At 36.4% G+C, this 20,616-nt stretch overlaps 1 protein-coding gene across 1 annotated transcript in view; it reads left to right on the forward strand.

Moving 5' to 3' along the window:
- Positions 1-20,616, forward strand: part of LOC144435554 (uncharacterized) — a 450,358-nt gene that overhangs the window by 333,207 nt on the left and 96,535 nt on the right. Inside the window, exons 178-188 of the mRNA XM_078124141.1 lie at positions 96-218; positions 2,220-2,342; positions 2,756-2,878; positions 4,599-4,721; positions 7,311-7,436; positions 8,188-8,310; positions 10,188-10,310; positions 12,048-12,173; positions 13,099-13,224; positions 14,934-15,059; positions 19,727-19,849. Coding sequence (XP_077980267.1) covers positions 96-218; positions 2,220-2,342; positions 2,756-2,878; positions 4,599-4,721; positions 7,311-7,436; positions 8,188-8,310; positions 10,188-10,310; positions 12,048-12,173; positions 13,099-13,224; positions 14,934-15,059; positions 19,727-19,849 — 1,365 coding nt within the window. The remainder of the gene's footprint in view (positions 1-95; positions 219-2,219; positions 2,343-2,755; positions 2,879-4,598; positions 4,722-7,310; positions 7,437-8,187; positions 8,311-10,187; positions 10,311-12,047; positions 12,174-13,098; positions 13,225-14,933; positions 15,060-19,726; positions 19,850-20,616) is intronic.

A 20,616-nucleotide genomic window follows, 5' to 3' on the forward strand; every position in this document is an offset into this window, starting at 1 on the left:
GCATCTCAAATGAATTACATGACTACTGCAGCAGTTGTGTACAGCATCTCAAATGAATTACATGACTTTTGTCTAATTTTTCTTATTTTATAAAGCAATTGATGCATGTGAAGTTAATCCATGTCGGAATGGTGGCCAATGTCAACCCATCCAAGGAGCATGTAATGATTATACCTGTGTCTGTCCTGGTTGTTATGATGGCCAAAACTGTGAAATATGTAAGTATTGATCAAACTTATAAATTTGCCATATTCTGGTTATCACAAAGACAGAAGATGGTACCATTTGGTCACAAGGAGTTTGTCACATGACAGAGGTAGTTACCAATATAGCCCAGTACACATGACAGAGGTAGTACTACTGATATAGCCCAGTACACATGACAGAGGTAGTACTACTGATATAGTCCAGTACACATGACAGAGGTAGTTACCAATATAGCCCAGTACACATGACAGAGGTAGTACTACTGATATAGCCCAGTACACATGACAGAGGTAGTACTACTGATATAGCCCAGTACACATGACAGAGGTAGTACTACTGATATAGTCCAGTACACATGACAGAGGTAGTTACCAATATAGCCCAGTACACATGACAGAGGTAGTACTACTGATATAGCCCAGTACACATGACAGAGGTAGTACTACTGATATAGTCCAGTACACATGACAGAGGTAGTTACCAATATAGCCCAGTACACATGACAGAGGTAGTACTACTGATATAGCCCAGTACACATGACAGAGGTAGTTACCAATATAGCCCAGTACACATGACAGAGGTAGTACTACTGATATAGCCCAGTACACATGACAGAGGTAGTACTACTGATATACATGTAGTCCAGTACACATGACAGAGGTAGTTACCAATATAGCCCAGTACACATGACAGGTAGTACTACTGATATAGCCCAGTACACATGACAGAGGTAGTACTACTGATATAGCCCAGTACACATGACAGAGGTAGTACTACTGATATAGCCCAGTACACATGACAGAGGTAGTACTACTGATATAGCCCAGTACACATGACAGAGATAGTACTACTGATATAGTCCAGTACACATGACAGAGGTAGTTACCAATATAGCCCAGTACACATGACAGAGGTAGTACTACTGATATAGCCCAGTACACATGACAGAGGTAGTACTACTGATATAGTCCAGTACACTTGACAGAGGTAGTTACCAATATAGCCCAGTACACATGACAGAGGTAGTACTACTAATATAGCCCAGTACACATGACAGAGGTAGTACTACTGATATAGTCCAGTACACATGACAGAGGTAGTTACCAATATAGCCCAGTACACATGACAGAGGTAGTACTACTGATATTGCCCAGTACACTTGACAGAGGTAGTACTACTGATATAGTCCAGTACACATGACAGAGATAGTACTACTGATATAGCCCAGTACACTTGACAGAGGTAGTACTACTGATATAGCCCAGTACACATGACAGAGGTAGTACTACTGATATAGCCCAATACACTTGACAGAGGTAGTTCTACTGATATAGCCCAGTACACATGACAGAGATAGTACTACTGATATAGTCCAGTACACTTGACAGAGATAGTACTATCGATATAGTCCAGTACACACGACAGAGGTAGTACTACTGATATAGTCCAGTACACTTGACAGAGATAGTACTATCGATATAGTCCAGTACACACGACAGAGGTAGTACTACTGATATAGTCCAGTACACTTGACAGAGATAGTACTATCGATATAGTCCAGTACACACGACAGAGGTAGTACTACTGATATAGTCCAGTACACTTGACAGAGATAGTACTACCGATATAGTCCAGTACACATGACAGAGGTAGTTGAGTACTACCGATATAGTCCAGTACACATGACTTAGGTAGTTGTATATTAGCAATAGAGCCCAGTACACCTGACAGATATCGGGCCTAGAACTTCATTTAAATATCAACATAGCGAACATCAACATAGCCTGACAGTGTACATGTACTCTTAGCTAACATCCCTAGCCCTTAATTATGTTACTTATCTCCATTATTTTATCTTGGTCACCAAATAAGTACTCAACATGGTATATTTGGTCCATTTTCCATCAATCTTGACACCTCAGTAAATTTTGTCTGAAAAAGCTAAGCAAAGCATTTTCTTTTAGCGATCAAAATTTAATTGTCTATTTTGATCATGCTTTTTTTTTGTACAGTGGTGAATCCATGTGATCCCAACCCATGCTTCAATAGTGGTACCTGTGTTCCTAGTAGTCTGTCATGTGAACAGTATTCCTGTTTGTGTCCGACCTGCTACACAGGAACTAACTGTGTTCAATGTAAGTAACTATGAAATGAACCAGTGTTAAGTGATACCATAGAAAAAATAATATTTGTGAAATGTAAGTATTATATAACCAATGTACAAAGCAAACCAGGCCCTATGAAAGAAATTGTTATATGTTACAAAAAGAGTTCCTGTAGCAAATAAGGTTAACTTTTATGCTGGAATATAAGGTACAATAAAATTAACCAGTGTCTTATATATCTTTTATAATGAAAAATGTTATTGAAAACAAGATTCTACCAACTGTGTTGAAAGTGACAATAAAACTATCCAGTATATGGAATAAACTGTTTTGAATGTAAGTTACAGTCCAATCAGATAATTTTGTTTATAATGAGACCACAATATTGTAGAAACGATATTCACTTGCTCGACTATCAAAATGTGCTTTGTGCATTCTTTCAGTCATAAACCCATGCCAATTGGATCCTTGTATGAATAACGGATTTTGTCAGCCTGTTCCTGGTTCCTGTGAAGAATTCACATGTAGTTGTACTGGCTGCTGGGTTGGTTCACTATGTCAAACAGGTAAACATCCTAGTCAGTGATGCTACATATTAAAATCAGTGAGCAGAGCACACACATAAAACTTTTGTCAGAGACAAAAGTCTTAAACTTTACTGTTACAGTGTTCATGAAAACTACAATCCATCTTTGTTCAAATAAAAAAAAAATTAGTTAATGTCACCCATTATGTAATATTTGAATAGAAAACAACATTCGCCTAAAATCTATCAATGCATATTTATATAACATGGCTGCTCAACACTTTTGACTGTGTTGAATAAGAGATTAGCAATTGCCTTGGAAACAAAATGGTGAACAACCAAATTTCACAAATGATTTTAATATACATTACATTAAATCTTGAATGTCATTTTCATGACTTAGTAAGAAGTCTTACACTATTTAAAAAATTAGTTTAGACTATGCATCTTTCTATATCAATGTATTAGACTATGCATCTTTCTATATCAATGTATTAGACTATGCATCTTTCTATATCAATGTATTAGACTATGCATCTTTCTATATCAATGTATTAGACTATACATCTTTCTATATCAATGTATTAGACTATGCATCTTTCTACATTTGTATATCAGTGTATTAGACTATGCATCTTTCTATATCAATGTATTAGACTATGCATCTTTCTATATCAATGTATTAGACTATACATCTTTCTATATCAATGTATTAGACTATGCATCTTTCTATATCAATGTATTAGACTATACATCTTTCTATATCAATGTATTAGACTATACATCTTTCTATATCAATGTATTAGACTATGCATCTTTCTATATCAATGTATTAGACTATACATCTTTCTATATCAATGTATTAGACTATGCATCTTTCTATATCAATGTATTAGACTATGCATCTTTCTATATCAATGTATTAGACTGCATCTTTCTATATCAATGTATTAAACTATGCATCTTTCTATATCAATGTATTAAACTATGCATCTTTCTATATCAATGTATTAGACTATACATCTTTCTATATCAATGTATTAGACTATGCATCTTTCTATATATCAATGTATTAGACTATGCATCTTTCTATATCAATGTATTAAACTATGCATCTTTCTATATCAATGTATTAAACTATGCATCTTTCTATATCAATGTATTAGACTATGCATCTTTCTATATCAATATATTAGACTATGCATCTTTCTATATCAATGTATTAGACTATGCATCTTTCTATATCAATGTATTAGACTATACATCTTTCTATATCAATGTATTAAACTATGCATCTTTCTATATCAATGTATTAGACTATACATCTTTCTATATCAATGTATTAAACTATGCATCTTTCTATATCAATGTATTAGACTATACATCTTTCTATATCAATGTATTAAACTATGCATCTTTCTATATCAATGTATTAGACTATGCATCTTTCTATATCAATGTATTAAACTATGCATCTTTCTATATCAATGTATTAAACTATGCATCTTTCTATATCAATGTATTAGACTATACATCTTTCTATATCAATGTATTAGACTATGCATCTTTCTATATATCAATGTATTAGACTGCATCTTTCTATATCAATGTATTAAACTATGCATCTTTCTATATCAATGTATTAAACTATGCATCTTTCTATATCAATGTATTTGACTATACATCTTTCTATATCAATGTATTAGACAAATGAATGGCCATTAATTATCTCTTATATTTATGTCTTATTGTCTTGTCAGCTTCTAACCCATGCAGTGATTTGCCCTGTGAAAATGGAGGTACCTGTACTCCAGTACAAGGCTCCTGTACACTGTTTACGTGTACATGTACACAATGTTATACTGGACAGACTTGTGGTCAATGTAGGTTATTTGTCACATTTCTTATTCTCAAGTTAACCACTTTGACTATAATATCAACATCAATATTTAATGTAGCTCAAGTGTAGCAATTGACAAGGCTGACTTGAAGCTTTGATACCTTCATTTCAAAGAATTTTGAGAATGACAAACTTGCGGTCAGCATGGCAGACTAACCACCTGTCATGGATCCAGAATTTTATCATTGCACTGTTAGGATTCTGTACTGGATGTGATTATCTATAACTGATAAGTCATCACCCAGAAAGTGCATGCCCCATGTTTTTATGAGGAGCTAATATCACTGAGAAAAGAAGACTTAGTGCATAAGTTCGAAAATAAGTGGCACACATCACAACACAGAATCAATTGGCAAATCTTCTGTACTTTAGCAGGTTGAATACTTACGTCACTGTGATGAAGTAAAGTCAGCTTTCCATCAAACTCTCATCGAGGAAACAGAATTCTTTGAAACGAAGGTATCAATGCTTCATGACAGACTTGCATGGTGTTCACTCAGTCAACAGTGATGATCAACTACCAAATCACATTTTCACTTCCATGTAGTTTGAGTCTGTGTCAGTAGATCGTGTTAAACCGCAGTCGTCTACAAAATCATGTGAACTTGATATCCTTCCAACAACTTTGTCAAGAACAGTATTGACTCTCTTGCAACTTTCTTAGCTCATTTATACAATATTTCACTTTCGTCTGGCACTGTCCCTAGGCATTTTAAATCATCAATCATTTGTCTATTGTTGAAGAAGCCCGATCTTGACCACAATGTACTGAAAAAAAATTATAGGCCCGTATCCAATGTCTTTCTTGTTGAAAGTTCTTGAGAGAATTGTCGCGCAGCAGCTAACTGATCATCTCGCCAAGTTTCAGCTTTACACCAAGTGTCAAAGTGCATACAGAGCCAATTACAGTACTGAAACTGCCCTCCTCCGCGTCAACAATGATATTATGCTTACATTAAACTATGAAAAAGATGTCATTGTTGTCATGTTGGATTTATCTGCTGCCTTTGATATGATTGATAATGATGTTTTGTTCAATAGACCACAATTTCATTTCGGTATCACAGGCCCATGGCTCTGTCTTGATTCAGATCATTTCGGTATCACAGGCACGCGGCTCTGTCTGGATTCAGATCATTTCGGTATCACAGGCCCGCGGCTCTGTCTTGATTCTGATCATTTCGGTATCACAGGCCCGCGGCTCTGTCTTGATTCAGATCATTTCAGTATCACAGGCCCGCGGCTCTGTCTTGATTCAGATCGTACCTTGTCAATGACACCCAGTATGTTGAAGTTAATACCACCACCAAATCGTCTACATCATGTTTGGAATATGGTATTCCACAAGGATTGATATTAGGTCCAATTTTATTCATTTTGTAAAGAACACCAGAATAGAATATCATAGTTTGCCATATGGCCTCAACTACATGATGTATGTCAATGATTGTGGTACTTATGTTATTTGCAAAAGGCCTGACAAAGTTCTAGCGCGGTGCATGGAGAGGCATGTGTCAATGGTATTCGTAGCTGGATGATGTCCAATATGTTGGTACTCAATGATGATACTCCATCTGTCTGTCTGTCTGTCTGTCTGTCTGTCTGTCTGTCTGTGTGTGTGTGTCCTTTGTCCTTAAATATTAATAAGTCATTTCTCAGAAATGCAATATCCAATTACTTTCAAACCTGGCACAAAGGTGACATTTCATATGGTTCATATGCACATCATTTTGTTTTCCAATATATGCAAATTTGACAATTGCAGACAAAATGTGTATTTCTCTCATGTAGGTGGTTGACATCTTCAAGTAATTATGGATTTGTCTTAACATTTTCTGTTTTCAAACACTGGTGGCATTCTTACCAAGAGATGTTACTAGTGGTACATGTACCTCTAAATGTTAATACATACAGTCTACATTCAAGTCTACCCACATACTGCCAGGTTTTAAACTTTATTTTGAGACATTGTTTGGTCTTTACCTGGTTCAGGTACAGTTATCAAAATTCAGCAATTTCCTGCATTATCACAGACACTTTCTATTTAAAAAACATGTCTCTATTCAGTCACATAGAAATTCACATTTGCTATTCATAGCGCTAACACTGTTCACATGTTCAAAAGTGGGTTGAAGACACATCTTTCTAGACAGTATCTGATTTTAAATTAATAAAAAAGTGATTTGTGTTGCCAGGGTCGCTGCATGACAGTTGACTCTCTATTTTAATGTGTGATGTCCTTTTAATCAGTACTTTATTTTAATCTACCAGCTGTCTTCTGAATTTGTATCCTTCCTATTTGAAAGAACTTTTGACCAGAAATTTTATACGTCATTTGTGCTCTTTCTTCTGAGACATTTTGTTGATGGTTCTTTTAGTTGTTGGTTTGTTGTACAATGTGCTGAGACAGAGTGTAGCAGATTTGTTTAAGAATTAAAATAAATAGATAAAAATATTCACAAGCATGGCAATTGATTGGACAAATTTTGTCAAGGTGTAGATTAAATATGAAACATTTCAGTCATTACAAATTTGTGCTTACTAAAAACAAGTTTCTGTCTATACCTTAAAGCTATCAATCCATGCCAGCCCAATAACCCCTGTGGGAATGGTGGTATCTGTATTCAGTCTACAGCAGCATGTTCACAATACACCTGCCAGTGTCCAGCATGCTACACAGGCAACAACTGCTTTCAACGTAAGTATGCAATAGGGGATACCTGTATGCTTATCATGTTGAATTTCCCAGAATGCAAATTTATGAAATCTCGCAGAAGTTCTATTAAAAAGGGCATTGAACAGTTTACCTCTTCCTATCAACCAACCAACGAATCAATCAATCAGTCAGTTTATTTCAGAACAATAAGGCCACAGGCCCAAAGAGCAAACAATAATACAAACGTTTCAGTTCATAGAGGGAAATTCCTCTCTATTTTTCATTGCAAAATAAATAAATGAAGCTAAGTTATTAAATAAGTTACATTATCAGAATTCAAAAGTGAAATGAACTTATCATAGGAAAGGTTCAAACGAAACCACCTTGGTAACAATTCATTTCGAAGGTCCTTATAATGGGGACAAATTGCTAAGAAATGAGTATTTACAAAACCTTTAGTCAGCAGGTCTTTAGTCTTCATATAAAATGTTTTATCAACAACTAGTACCAAATGTTAATTTGTTGTATTGTGCATGTTTTACTGACAGACCAAAACTATTTCAATTTATCCAAATAAAATAAAAACAAAAACAAGAATATTTACAGTGTTTATTCATTTGTTTTAAAATTACTCATTGAAACTTACTTTTAATTTCAAAGGAAAATTTCTGATTTTAAAAGCAAATATGTTTCAGTACAATAATACGCTATTACAAGAATTAAAAAAATCTTCTTCTTTTTTTATCAGTGTTTCAGAAGTTTGACAAAATGTTTGTTTTTTCATTTCTGGCAGAAATCAATGCTTGTTTCCCTAACCCATGTAGAAATGGTGGATTTTGTCAAGCACAAAGTGGTTCATGCACCGACTTGACTTGTTCATGTCCAACATGTTTTACAGGAACACTCTGTGATATCCGTAAGTAAAACGAGCATTGTGCTTTATTTTCGTACCTAAATATATTCTTGTACTTATTATATACATAGACCCTCATATCCCTAGGGTTTGACGTCAAAGTATAGTAATATGAAATCTATACATTTCATATTACTATGCTTTGACGTCACACTATAGTAATATGGTCGGAACTACTTTGAATTATTTGTAAACATCGTCAACCTGTACAGTTACGATGTTATTGTTTGAAAATATGGTTTCCTTGCTATTCATGGATTGCCGAACATTGACCATCATCATCATCAGTGTAATCAGTGAACAAATACACCTCTTTTGGACACATCTATCGCCTTTCGTACAGCCACTAACGTACGTAGACATGCTAACAAAAGTAACATCAACATCGTAAAAACTTCCAGTTGTGATAGTTGCACATTGCAGTGAAATCGTTGTCCGTTAAATTCAACTATTGATAGAATTTTTGAACAACTTTTGACAATGTGTTTTTGAAAATTTCACAATGTTTTTGACAGTTTAACTTGCCAGTGTTGATGTTTTCAGCATGACTCTGAGCCAAGTTCTATGCATAACCAGTGTAGGCACCCGTTCGTTAGCCAGTCTCTCAATATGTCTCATTTTTTCTGATGAAAGTGTTTATATTTTGTCAAAGAATTAATCACTGCTCTTGACAAACATCCCGTCCTTGTCAAAATGTTCCCTACCTGAAAGTCTGTGGTGTAATTTTACTGATCTCAACATATATGTTAGTAGCAGTAGCGACGGCAGCTGGTGCAATGGCGTCTACATTCTGAAAACTGAATGAACAGCTGAGCGATGTAGCCCCATCACTTCGTAAAATTGATGCAAGTTCAGTGTAATTTTCGGAATATTTTTGTTTAAAATTGTCATCATAAAAGAAAAAAATAGTGGGTCTATGTATATGATAAATAATAATCTCCCGGTATTTCTCATTCGTGCTACGTCATCTTGGACTCATGATTCCCCTATGTCTGTATCCCTCCGAGCCGATACGGCCGACATGAGGGGAATCATTTGTCCCCGATGACATAGCGCTCATTCGGAATACTGGGAGATTATATATAAATAGTTCATGATATGATGCCACATGACCAAATAATTCTCAATTTATGTAAATTTGCTATGTTACCTGCGTATATTAAAATGATGAATGATCTTACACTGTGTACACTGACTTGATATTTGACACTGTGTACACTGACTTGATACTTGACACTGTGTACACTGACTTGATATTTGACACTGTGTACACTGACTTGATACTTGACACTGTGTACACTGACTTGATACTTGACACTGTGTACACTGACTTGATATTTGACACTGTGTACACTGACTTGATACTTGACACTGTGTATACTGACTTGATATTTGACACTGTGTACACTGACTTGATACTTGACACTGTGTACACTGACTTGATACTTGACACTGTGTACACTGACTTGATACTTGACACTGTGTATACTGACTTGATATTTGACACTGTGTACACTGACTTGATACTTGACACTGTGTACACTGACTTGATATTTGACACTGTGTACTCTGACTTGATATTTGACACTGTGTACACTGACTTGATATTTGACACTGTGTACACTGACTTGATACTTGACAATGTGTACACTGACTTGATACTTGACACTGTGTACACTGACTTGATACTTGACACTGTGTATACTGACTTGATATTTGACACTGTGTACACTGACTTGATACTTGACACTGTGTACACTGACTTGATACTTGACTTAAAAGTATAAATTAAAGAGTATGCTGAGCTGGGTGTACAACAAAAGAACTTGCATTAAATGATGAGTTCTAACCATCAAAATATTTATTTATTCCTTTCCAAGCTGTGAATGCATGTGCGTCTAGTCCCTGTGAGAATGGAGGCATGTGCAATCCTATACCAGGTGCATGTACAATATATAGCTGTACTTGTCAGGGATGTAACACTGGTCAAAACTGTGAATCATGTAAGTATACAATCCAAACCATTTTTTATAGGTTGAAGGTGCTCTAGTGCTGTATGAGGATTCCTTTAAATTTGGAGGGTGCTCTAGTGCTGTATGAGGATTCCTTTAAATTTGGAGGATGCTCTAGTGCTGTATGAGGATTCCTTTAAATTTGGAGGGTGCTCTAGTGCTGTATGAGGATTCCTTTAAATTTGGAGGGTGCTCTAGTGCTGTATGAGGATTCCTTTAAATTTGGAGGATGCTCTAGTGCTGTATGAGGATTCCTTTAAATTTGGAGGATGCTCTAGTGCTGTATGAGGATTCCTTTAAATTTGGAGGGTGCTCTAGTGCCGTATGAGGATTCCTTTAAATTTGGAGGGTGCTCTAGTGCCGTATGAGGATTCCTTTAAATTTGGAGGGTGCTCTAGTGCCGTATGAGGATTCCTTTAAATTTGGAGGGTGCTCTAGTGCTGTATGAGGATTCCTTTAAATTTGGAGGGTGCTCTAGTGCCGTATGAGGATTCCTTTAAATTTGGAGGGTGCTCTAGTGCCGTATGAGGATTCCTTTAAATTTGGAGAGTGCTCTAGTGCCGTATGAGGATTCCTTTAAATTTGGAGGGTGCTGTAGTGCCGTATGAGGATTCCTTTAAATTTGGAGGGTGCTCTAGTGCCGTATGAGGATTCCTTTAAATTTGGAGGGTGCTCTAGTGCCGTATGAGGATTCCTTTAAATTTGGAGGATGCTCTAGTGCCGTATGAGGATTCCTTTAAATTTGGAGGGTGCTCTAGTGCCGTATGAGGATTCCTTTAAATTTGGAGGGTGCTCTAGTGCCGTATGAGGATTCCTTTAAATTTGGAGGGTGCTCTAGTGCCCAATGAGGATTCCTTTAAATTTGGAGGGTGCTATTCACTTGAAGTTTGATACTGTATCTCTCATTTAATAATATGAAAGGATAGTATTGAAGAAGTCCAGAAAACAAAAAATGGTTCTCTCTTCAAGTTATCTTTTCTGGAAACTTGAAAGAAGTAATTGAACTAACAATTCCAATTTTACACAAATGTGTGATTGAGTGATTATTGATCTAAGTGTTTTGCAACATATTGCATGACTATATGAGACTTCTCAAATATTACTAATTACACTTTTGTATAGACTGTAAGATACACCATGTCATTCAAGCCTAGTCAGTCTACTCTTTATGACCACATACTACTGTGCAATCTATTGACACCAAGATGTTAAGATTCAAGGCTTCACCTTGAACTAGTGATTAGAGGTTCAAATAGAGGCCAGTATGAAATCAAATAAACACAACAATTTATGTGTCTGGTGATTGGAATAATTGTTGTCATAGTGATTATTTTTATGATGTTTGTACTTGGTAAGATACCAGACATTGGTGGAATTTTATGTTTTAAGCACATAGAAGTCAGATGTCATGGTTATTTTAACACCTTTTGCTGCATAACTGTATATCCTTGGGTGCAACCAGATATTGTTGCAAAATGCTTAGAAAGGCTGTACAGAACAGACATGGGTTGTGGCTGTCATATCTTACAGATGAAGTTACTCTTATACAAGATTAAATTTAACCATTTGTTTGAAATCTTACAAGAAAGTCTAAACTTTCTTTTCCATAGAATAAATATTATGAATGTCCTCAGTGTATTGAATATTAATTAATACTTTTTGTGTTTGTATTTTTTGTTTTGTTTGTTTGTTTGGTTGGTTGGTTGTTTGTTTGTTTGTGGTGATTAGTGATCAATCCATGTGCTGTCAACCCATGTTTCAACCAAGGAACTTGCAGTCCAGTGTCTGGTGGTTCATGTACAGACTTCCAATGTCTTTGCTCCGGCTGTTACACCGGACAGAACTGCTTAGATGGTAAGTTCTTTAAACAATATGTGTTTACTCTGGAAATCTGTCACCTTTGAGTGAACACACACACATGTTAAGAAAGCCAAACTGTGAAAGAGTTCTTACAATTGTTGTATTATCATTCAACAGAATTCACAATTGTAAAGGCTTATTTCTACTGTTGTCTCTCATGCACAAAAATGCTCACTCTCTCTCTCTCTGTCACACACACACACACACACACACACACACACACACACACACACACACACACACACACACACACACACACACACACTGAAAATACCACAACATGTCAGAAATGCCTTGGTAAAACCAAACTATGGATAACCCGAGTTCATCAATAGGCAAGACAATCTCTAAATCTGTTTGCAATGTCAACTGTAATAGGATTATAAAAGTTGTAACAGCTGATAATGTCCCTTGACTCAAACGATTCACTCCTTGAAAGTAACCTTGCACTTGGAACTACAGTTTTTCTCGTTCCATAGTTAGTTAAATAATCTTTGGAAAAATTAAGCACAGAGATACTTAAATAGCAAATAATATATACCACATGTAACATTGTCAATGTACGATGCACGATGTATCCTAATGTTATGATCGTGATCGGATCATGACCTTTCACCCAAGCCAAATCGTGACCTTTCACCCAAGCCAGTTGTGCCTCGCGGTGGAGTAACACACTCACTAGTACTTGCACACATTCTGTCGACAGCATTTCAGTCTTGACCTAGTACCTGTACCAGCGATGACTCAGGCTTATCAGATGTAATTGCAAAAAGCAAACACTTAGTTATGGTAATGAGTTGATAAGGATTGATAAGAAAGTGCAAGAATTGCACTTTGCTGGTAAAGGCGATGTTCAACTCATGACAATTTATACTAAGTCTTGTATAACACATTTCCCATCATCCTTCTCTATTTACAGTCATCAATCCATGCTTCCCAAACAACCCATGTCAGAATGGTGGTTTCTGTCAGCAAAGTCAGGGATCATGTACTCAGTTCACATGTCAGTGTACAGGTTGTTGGACTGGTAATACATGCAACACAGGTATGTACATGTCATATCATTCAAACTACTGTTCTAAGTATTAAGACAACATGGAAACATTATTCTAGTACACTAGTGTTGTGTATTATTGCTCCACGTATTTTAATTCAAAACATGATTCTATTTATGTTTTAGCGACTATATTATCTTTTTTGCCAATATGGGAATATGGGGGAGAGGATGTGATGGCAATCAGCCTTACATGAATAGGATGGATAACATGTTGAACTAAAGTCACAACACTCATATTTCATATTAGGATGTACTATTTTTATCAAGTGAACATTTTTGTGTTGGGAAATGTATGATTGTTCATTTTTTTTATTAATGGTTTTCATCCACTGGCAAAGTTTGAGAGTAGCTTGTAACAACCACTACTATTTATAGCACCTAGTCTCGATAACCCCTAAGCTATTTATAGCACCTAGTCTTGATAACCCCTATGCTATTTATAACACCTAGTCTTGATAACCCCTACGCTATAACACCTAGTCTTGATAACCCCTACGCTCTTTATAACACCTAGTCTTGATAACCCCTATGCTATTTATAAGACCTAGTCTTGATAACCCCTACACTATTTATAACACCTAGTCTCGATAACCTCCTATGCTATTTATAACACCTAGTCTTGATAACCCCTATGCTATTTATAAGACCTAGTCTTGATAACCCCTACACTATTTATAACACTAGTCTCGATAACCCCCTATGCTATTTATAACACCTAATATTGATAACCCCTATGCTATTTATAACACCTAATCTTGATAACCCCTATGCTATTTATAACACCTAGTCTCGATAACCCCTATGCTATTTATAACACCTAGTCTTGATAACCCCTATGCTATTTATAACACCTAATCTTGATAACCCCTATGCTATTTATAACACCTAGTCTCGATAACCCCTATGCTATTTATAACACCTAGTCGTGATAACCCCTATGCTATTTATAACACCTAGTCTTGATAACCCCTATGCTATTTATAACACCTAGTCTTGATAACCCATACGCTCTTTATAACACCTAGTCTTGATAACCCCTATGCTATTTATAACACCTAATATTGATAACCCCTATGCTATTTATAACACCTAATCTTGATAACCCCTATGCTATTTATAACACCTAATCTTGATAACCCCTATGCTATTTACAACACCTAGTCTTGATAACCCCTACACTATTTATAACACCTAGTCGTGATAACCCCTATGCTCTTTATAACACCTAATATTGATAACCCCTATGCTATTTATAACACATAATCTTGATAACCCCTATGCTATTTATAACACCTAGTCTCGATAACCCCTATGCTATTTATAACACCTAGTCTCGATAACCCCCTATGCTGTTTATAACACCTAGTCTCGATAACCCCTATGCTATTTATAACACCTAATCTTGATAACCCCTATGCTATTTATAACACCTAATCTTGATAACCCCTATGCTATTTATAACACCTAATCTTGATAACCCCTATGCTATTTATAACACCTAGTCTTGATAACCCCTATGCTATTTATAACACCTAGTCTTGATAACCTGTATGCTTTTTATAACACCTAGTCTTGATAACCCCTACGCTATTTATAACACCTAGTCTTGATAACCCCTATGCTATTTATAACACCTAGTCTTGATAACCCCTACGCTATTTATAACCCGTACGCTATTTCTTTTCTTTAATACTCAGAAACTGATGGCTGTACAAATTTCAACCCATGTCAGAACGGAGGTATTTGCACCCCTATACAGGGATCGTGTAGTGCTTATAACTGTGAATGTCCAATATGTTTTACTGGTTCCAACTGTATGACAGGTATGTATCAAACTGTTAATTCTCGCACTCCAGAGTGTTGTTTTTTCACATTGTGTTCTACCATTACCACAAGAGGTCTGCTGTTACTGGAAAAGAAAAATAAGTATAACTGTAGTCTGTTTTTTAGCACAACTGAACGTTATGGATTCAGTAGGGCTATAGGCATGGCAAAGTGTCTGTCTGTCTGTCTGGATGTGTGTGTGTGTGTGTGTGTGTGTGTGTGTGTGTGTGTGTGTGTGTGTGTGTGTGTGTGTAAACAACTTAAAGTCAAAAACTGCTGGACCTATTTCTTTGATATTTGGTGGTCATGTTACTTCAGGTGTTAGTTGGGAAATTGTTCAAATGAAAATGATTGCATCAAAGATGTGAGTTTTTGGTCAAAAAATGTGAATTTTGGTCGAAAAACTACGGGGCAGATTGGCATGAAATTTGGTGGGAATATTCTTAGGGATGAGTAAATTAAGATTTGTACCTGACATGATGATTTCCTCAGTAATATGCAAATTAGGGCTAGCAATGTGTCTTTTTGGTCAAAAAACCTATAATTCCAAAACTATTCAGCAGATTGGGCTGAAATTTAATAGGGATGCATCTGCGGGTGTATAGATGAAGAAGTATTAAGCATATAATGATCTCATCAGTAATATGCAAATTATGTGTACAAATGTAAATTAACAATTTATATCTCAAAAAGTACTTGGTCAATAAGGCTGAAATTTGGTGAGATGTTTCTGGAAGTGTTATTCTGCAGATTTTCTTCACAATTGGCCCTTGCAACCATGACCAAATGGCAGTATATTTTGGTTAAATCACAGGGTAAAGGACCAATGATCAATTTTGTACGCGATTTTCCGGATTTCTAATATTATTTTTAAATACTGTTTCCTCTTACTGTTTTTCTCTATTTCCTACCTGATATCAATGTCTTATCTGAGTTTATCAGCTTTGCATCAATTATTAGCTTGCTAGAACAAACTCACTATTTGCCCAAATTAACGCATTATGCCGCGAGTGTAAACATCTACTGATCCGACTAAATGGTAATACACGGAAAGGGGTAAAACTCCAAAGGGACGTGTCAGAGGACATCCGTAAATCACCCTGCCACTTAATTTATTCATGAATTCACAAAACAACAGGAAATAAACAAATGGTAAAATCATGCATATGTTATTATCATGCATATTGTTATTTCATTCTCAAATTAAAAAGCCGACGTATTTGAAGAAATGCTTGCGAAGACAGTTTTGACACGATTGAAAACCAAAAACGTCTGTCGCCTGGACAAAACAGTGTGTCGTTCATTAGGATCATGGATGTAGGATTGACATATTAAAAAGCCGACGTTGTCCAAGAAATGCTTGCCCGATAGATATTCACAATTGAAAACCAAACATGTCTATCGTGAAAAATGTAGCATTGATGATATATTTAAAAGCCGACGTATTCGAAGAAATACTTGCATGATAGATATTCACGATTGAAAACCAAAAATGTCTCCAAAATGTAACCCGTGCAGCGCAGCACGATCGACATTTTCGAAAATAGAACATCGCGTCGTTTGGTACATGATAGGACTTTTGGTTTTTGTTAAATAGTGCGAAAATGTCACAAAAATGAGGAAAATGTAGGACGAAACTCAAAAATGAAAAAAGTATTGACTTCTGTGCAGTGTTTCATGAGTGTATTTTACCCTTTTCTCCTTCCTTATGTCCCAACATTTGCTACGAAGCGAAGATAGCATTGACAGAATGCGAGTTTATTCCCAGAGAATCCTGGGTAATTTGTTTACAAGTTAGGCACATGTCGCCAGTAATAAACAACTCAGGGGTCAAAGGTTTCAACTTCCGACTTCCTGCTTTACGGATGTCATCGGGACATCGTCAGTGTGTTGGCCGGGTTTCGTGTTAGGGCACTTACAGACAAGCTTGAATGCTGTAACTTCATCAATGCTTCCCTTCATTTGTACTTTAGGATTTCTGGTTGTGGAATTACCATTGTACCGTTTGAAAGTTGATTTCTTTGCAAATTTCTGGACACGTCCCTTTGGAGTTTCACCCCTTTCCGTGTATTACCATTAGTCGTATCAGTAGATGTTTACACTCACAGTATAATGCGGTAATTTGGGCAAATAGTGAGTTTGTTCTAGCAAGCTACTAATTAATGCAAAGCTGATAAACTCAGATAAGACATCGATATCAGGTAGGAAATAGAAAAAAACAGTAAGAGGAAACAGTATTTAAAACTTTATTTGAAATATACAGAAAATAATGTTAGAAATCCGGAAAATCGCGAGTACAAAATTGATCATTGGTCCTTTACCCTGTGGTTAAATAACAACATCATCTGGTAGGCAAGTGAGTAAACATTTGCAAAATGTATGCAATATCCCTAGCAACCATGACCACGCCATAGCAACAGCCAAACAGTCGTGTATTTCACAAAGATAGCAACAGGGATTAATAGACAATTGAATAAACATTCAAAAAATGTATGCAAATGTGCCTAGCAACAAGACCACGCCCATAGCAACAGCCAAATGATCACATATATTGTGAAGATAACAACGGGGATTAATAGACAATTGAATAAACATTGCAAAAAATGTATGTGAATTTGCCTAGCAACAAGACCACGCCATAGCAACAGCCAAATGATCACATATATTGCAAAGATAACAACAGGAATTGAAAGACAAGTGAATAAACACTCCAAAAATGTATGAAAATGTACCTAGCCACAAGACCACACCCATAGCAACAGCCAAATGATCACATTTATTGCAAAGATAATATCAGAAATTCACACACAAGTGAACAAAAACATTTAAAAATGTATGCAAATATGTCTAGCAACATCACCACGCCCATAGCAACAGCCAAATGATCATGTATATTGCAAAGATAACAACAGGGTTGGATAGGCAACTGGATAGTCATTCAGCAAATGAACACCTATTGTTAGCATGGACTAGCATATGGATAAACATTTTTAAAAACTGTACAGTTGTGCTACAATGCCATTGGCAGTATTTTTATGTAATGTAATTGTAAGTTTAGATGTTGTACATTTTTTGACCTGTATGACTGATATCCCTCTTAATAAAGTAAATGTTTAATTAGTGTTATTATTAAGATGGATATCAGTACTTTGTACACTCCTTCTTGTCATTACTATTACCCTGTTAAATATACATGTACACCAAGCCTTTCAGTGAAGATTAGCTGAATTGTTGCTCTACTATAGTTGCTGCTATTGATACTTTGTACACAGGCTTGATGTCTGTATGTAAACAGTGGTGAAAGAATTACTGACGTCAAATTTGTGAGATGCTGTACACAGGCTGTATTTCTGTATGTAAATAGATTTGAGAGAGTTACTGACACTTTAAATTTGTGAGATGCTGACCTCGTCACTAGATTATTGCACAATGCTAACCAGCATGTCATACACGATAATTAAGTGAAACATACAGAAGCAATGACACAGCAAACTGATACTTGAATTCAATCATGATTAGTCCCCGTCGGACGAAGTCCGCAGCTGTTTCTTGGAGGTGCCTGGACTGATTTTTTTCAAACTTGGTACAGAGGCAACATACAATGGCATACATATGCATGTCAATTTGTTTCATGATACGATGCAATATGGCCGCCTAGCAGCCATTTTGTTTGCGAATTTTCCCTGTCCAAAGCCATAACTCAGACATGCTTGAACAGATCTAATTCAAAGTTGGTATTAGGACAGTGTTCTATGACATACATGTGCATATTTATTGTTGTCGTGATACGATTTGATATGGCTGTCTGGCAGCCATTTTGTTGGCGCAGTTTTCATGTCCAAAGCCATAACACAGACATGCTTGAACAGACCACATTCAAAGTTGGTATTAGGACAGTGTTCTATGACATACATGTGCATATCCATTTTTGTCGTGATACAATCCAATATGGCTGCCTGGCAGCCATTTTGTTTGTGAATTTTCCATGTCCAAAGCCATAACTCAGACATGCTTGAACAGATCTCATTCAAAGTTGGTATTAGGACAGTGTTCTATGACATACATGTGCATATTTATTGTTGTCATGATACGATCTGATATGGCTGCCTGGCAGCCATTTTGTTTGTGAATTTTCCATGTCCAAAGCCATAACTCAGACATGCTTGAACAGATCTCATTCAAAGTTGGCATTAGCACAGTGTTCTATGACATACATCTGCATATCCACTTTCGTCATGATACAATCTGATATGGCTGCCTGGCAGCCATTTTATTGGCGCAGTTTTCATGTCCACAGCCATAACACAGACATGCTTGAACAGGTCCCCCCTCCCCATACCTGACCCATCCTTTATTGTTGAATGGTTTATTCCATGACGTCATCTTGAAGAGTAGGCATGTCCCATAACGAAGAGACACAACATGAGTAGGCATGTTCTATGTCCAACGAGCAGACACAACATATCTAAGTTTGATTTAGGTTCACAAGTGTTGTTGCGTGTTCAGAGTATAGTGATATCAAAAACAACCATATGAGGCCAAACAACATTAACCAGGTTTGAAAATGACAACATAAACTGCCAGTTCCTTAAAACCCAATCATAGCAGGGACTATGTCATTCTCATTGACTTGTTATTTATTCATATTGATGTTATCTCTTTACAGCAATAAATCCTTGTTCAACAAGTCCATGTAGAAATGGTGGTATGTGTACCCAAGTAGCCAACTCATGTGTAGACTTTTCTTGTCAGTGTACATCATGTTATGAAGGCCCAACCTGTGCTGTATGTAAGTAGTCATTATGTTAGCTAAAAGTGAATTACATATTCGTTGTTGAATGGTTGAACTTTGATGAAGTTTTTAATTCCCACTCACGGTGTGGAATGATCCTCATTCAGATACTTTGATTTATTCTAAGTTTTAAATTTCAGTGATAAGAATGATTTTTGCCAAAATTCATGCTTGTGGTTTTACCACCTTACCTTACTATCAGGGAAGTTGTATTTTTCTCTTATCTTGCCATGGAGGACGTGTGTGTGTGTGTGTGTGTGTGTGTGTGTGTGTGTGTGTGTGTGTGTGTGTGTGTGTGTGTGTGTGTGTGTGTGTGTGGGTGTGTGTGTGTGTGTGTGTGTGTTTGTGTGTGTGTGTGTGTGTGTAGGGGAGGGGCTTCAGCTTCAGGCCATATGGAAGGCCGGCATATGTGTGTGTGTGTGTGTGTGTGTGTGTGTGTGTGTGTGTGTGTGTGTATTGGGGGTCAGTTTCTGGCCTCAGAGAGCATATGGGGGGGGGGGGTTCAGTTTCTGGCTATGGAGGGCATGTGTGTGGGGGGTGTACATTTTCTGCAACATAGAGTCAGTCAAATCATGGGAAACATACATAGAAATAAACAATGTTGCCCTTACAAGTACAGGCATAATGGTTTCAATTGTATGTTCTCTGGTGTTTTCAAACCCATGTCACCGTTAGGGGGGAGAAAACAATCAAAATTAGTCTAATTTAAAATACAGTGAATGATACTATTGGTGAGGGAGGCCACTGTAATTATACTATCTAGT

This window comes from Glandiceps talaboti, chromosome 5, assembly GCF_964340395.1.
Source record: "Glandiceps talaboti chromosome 5, keGlaTala1.1, whole genome shotgun sequence".
Classification (NCBI taxonomy): Eukaryota; Metazoa; Hemichordata; class Enteropneusta; family Spengelidae; genus Glandiceps; species Glandiceps talaboti.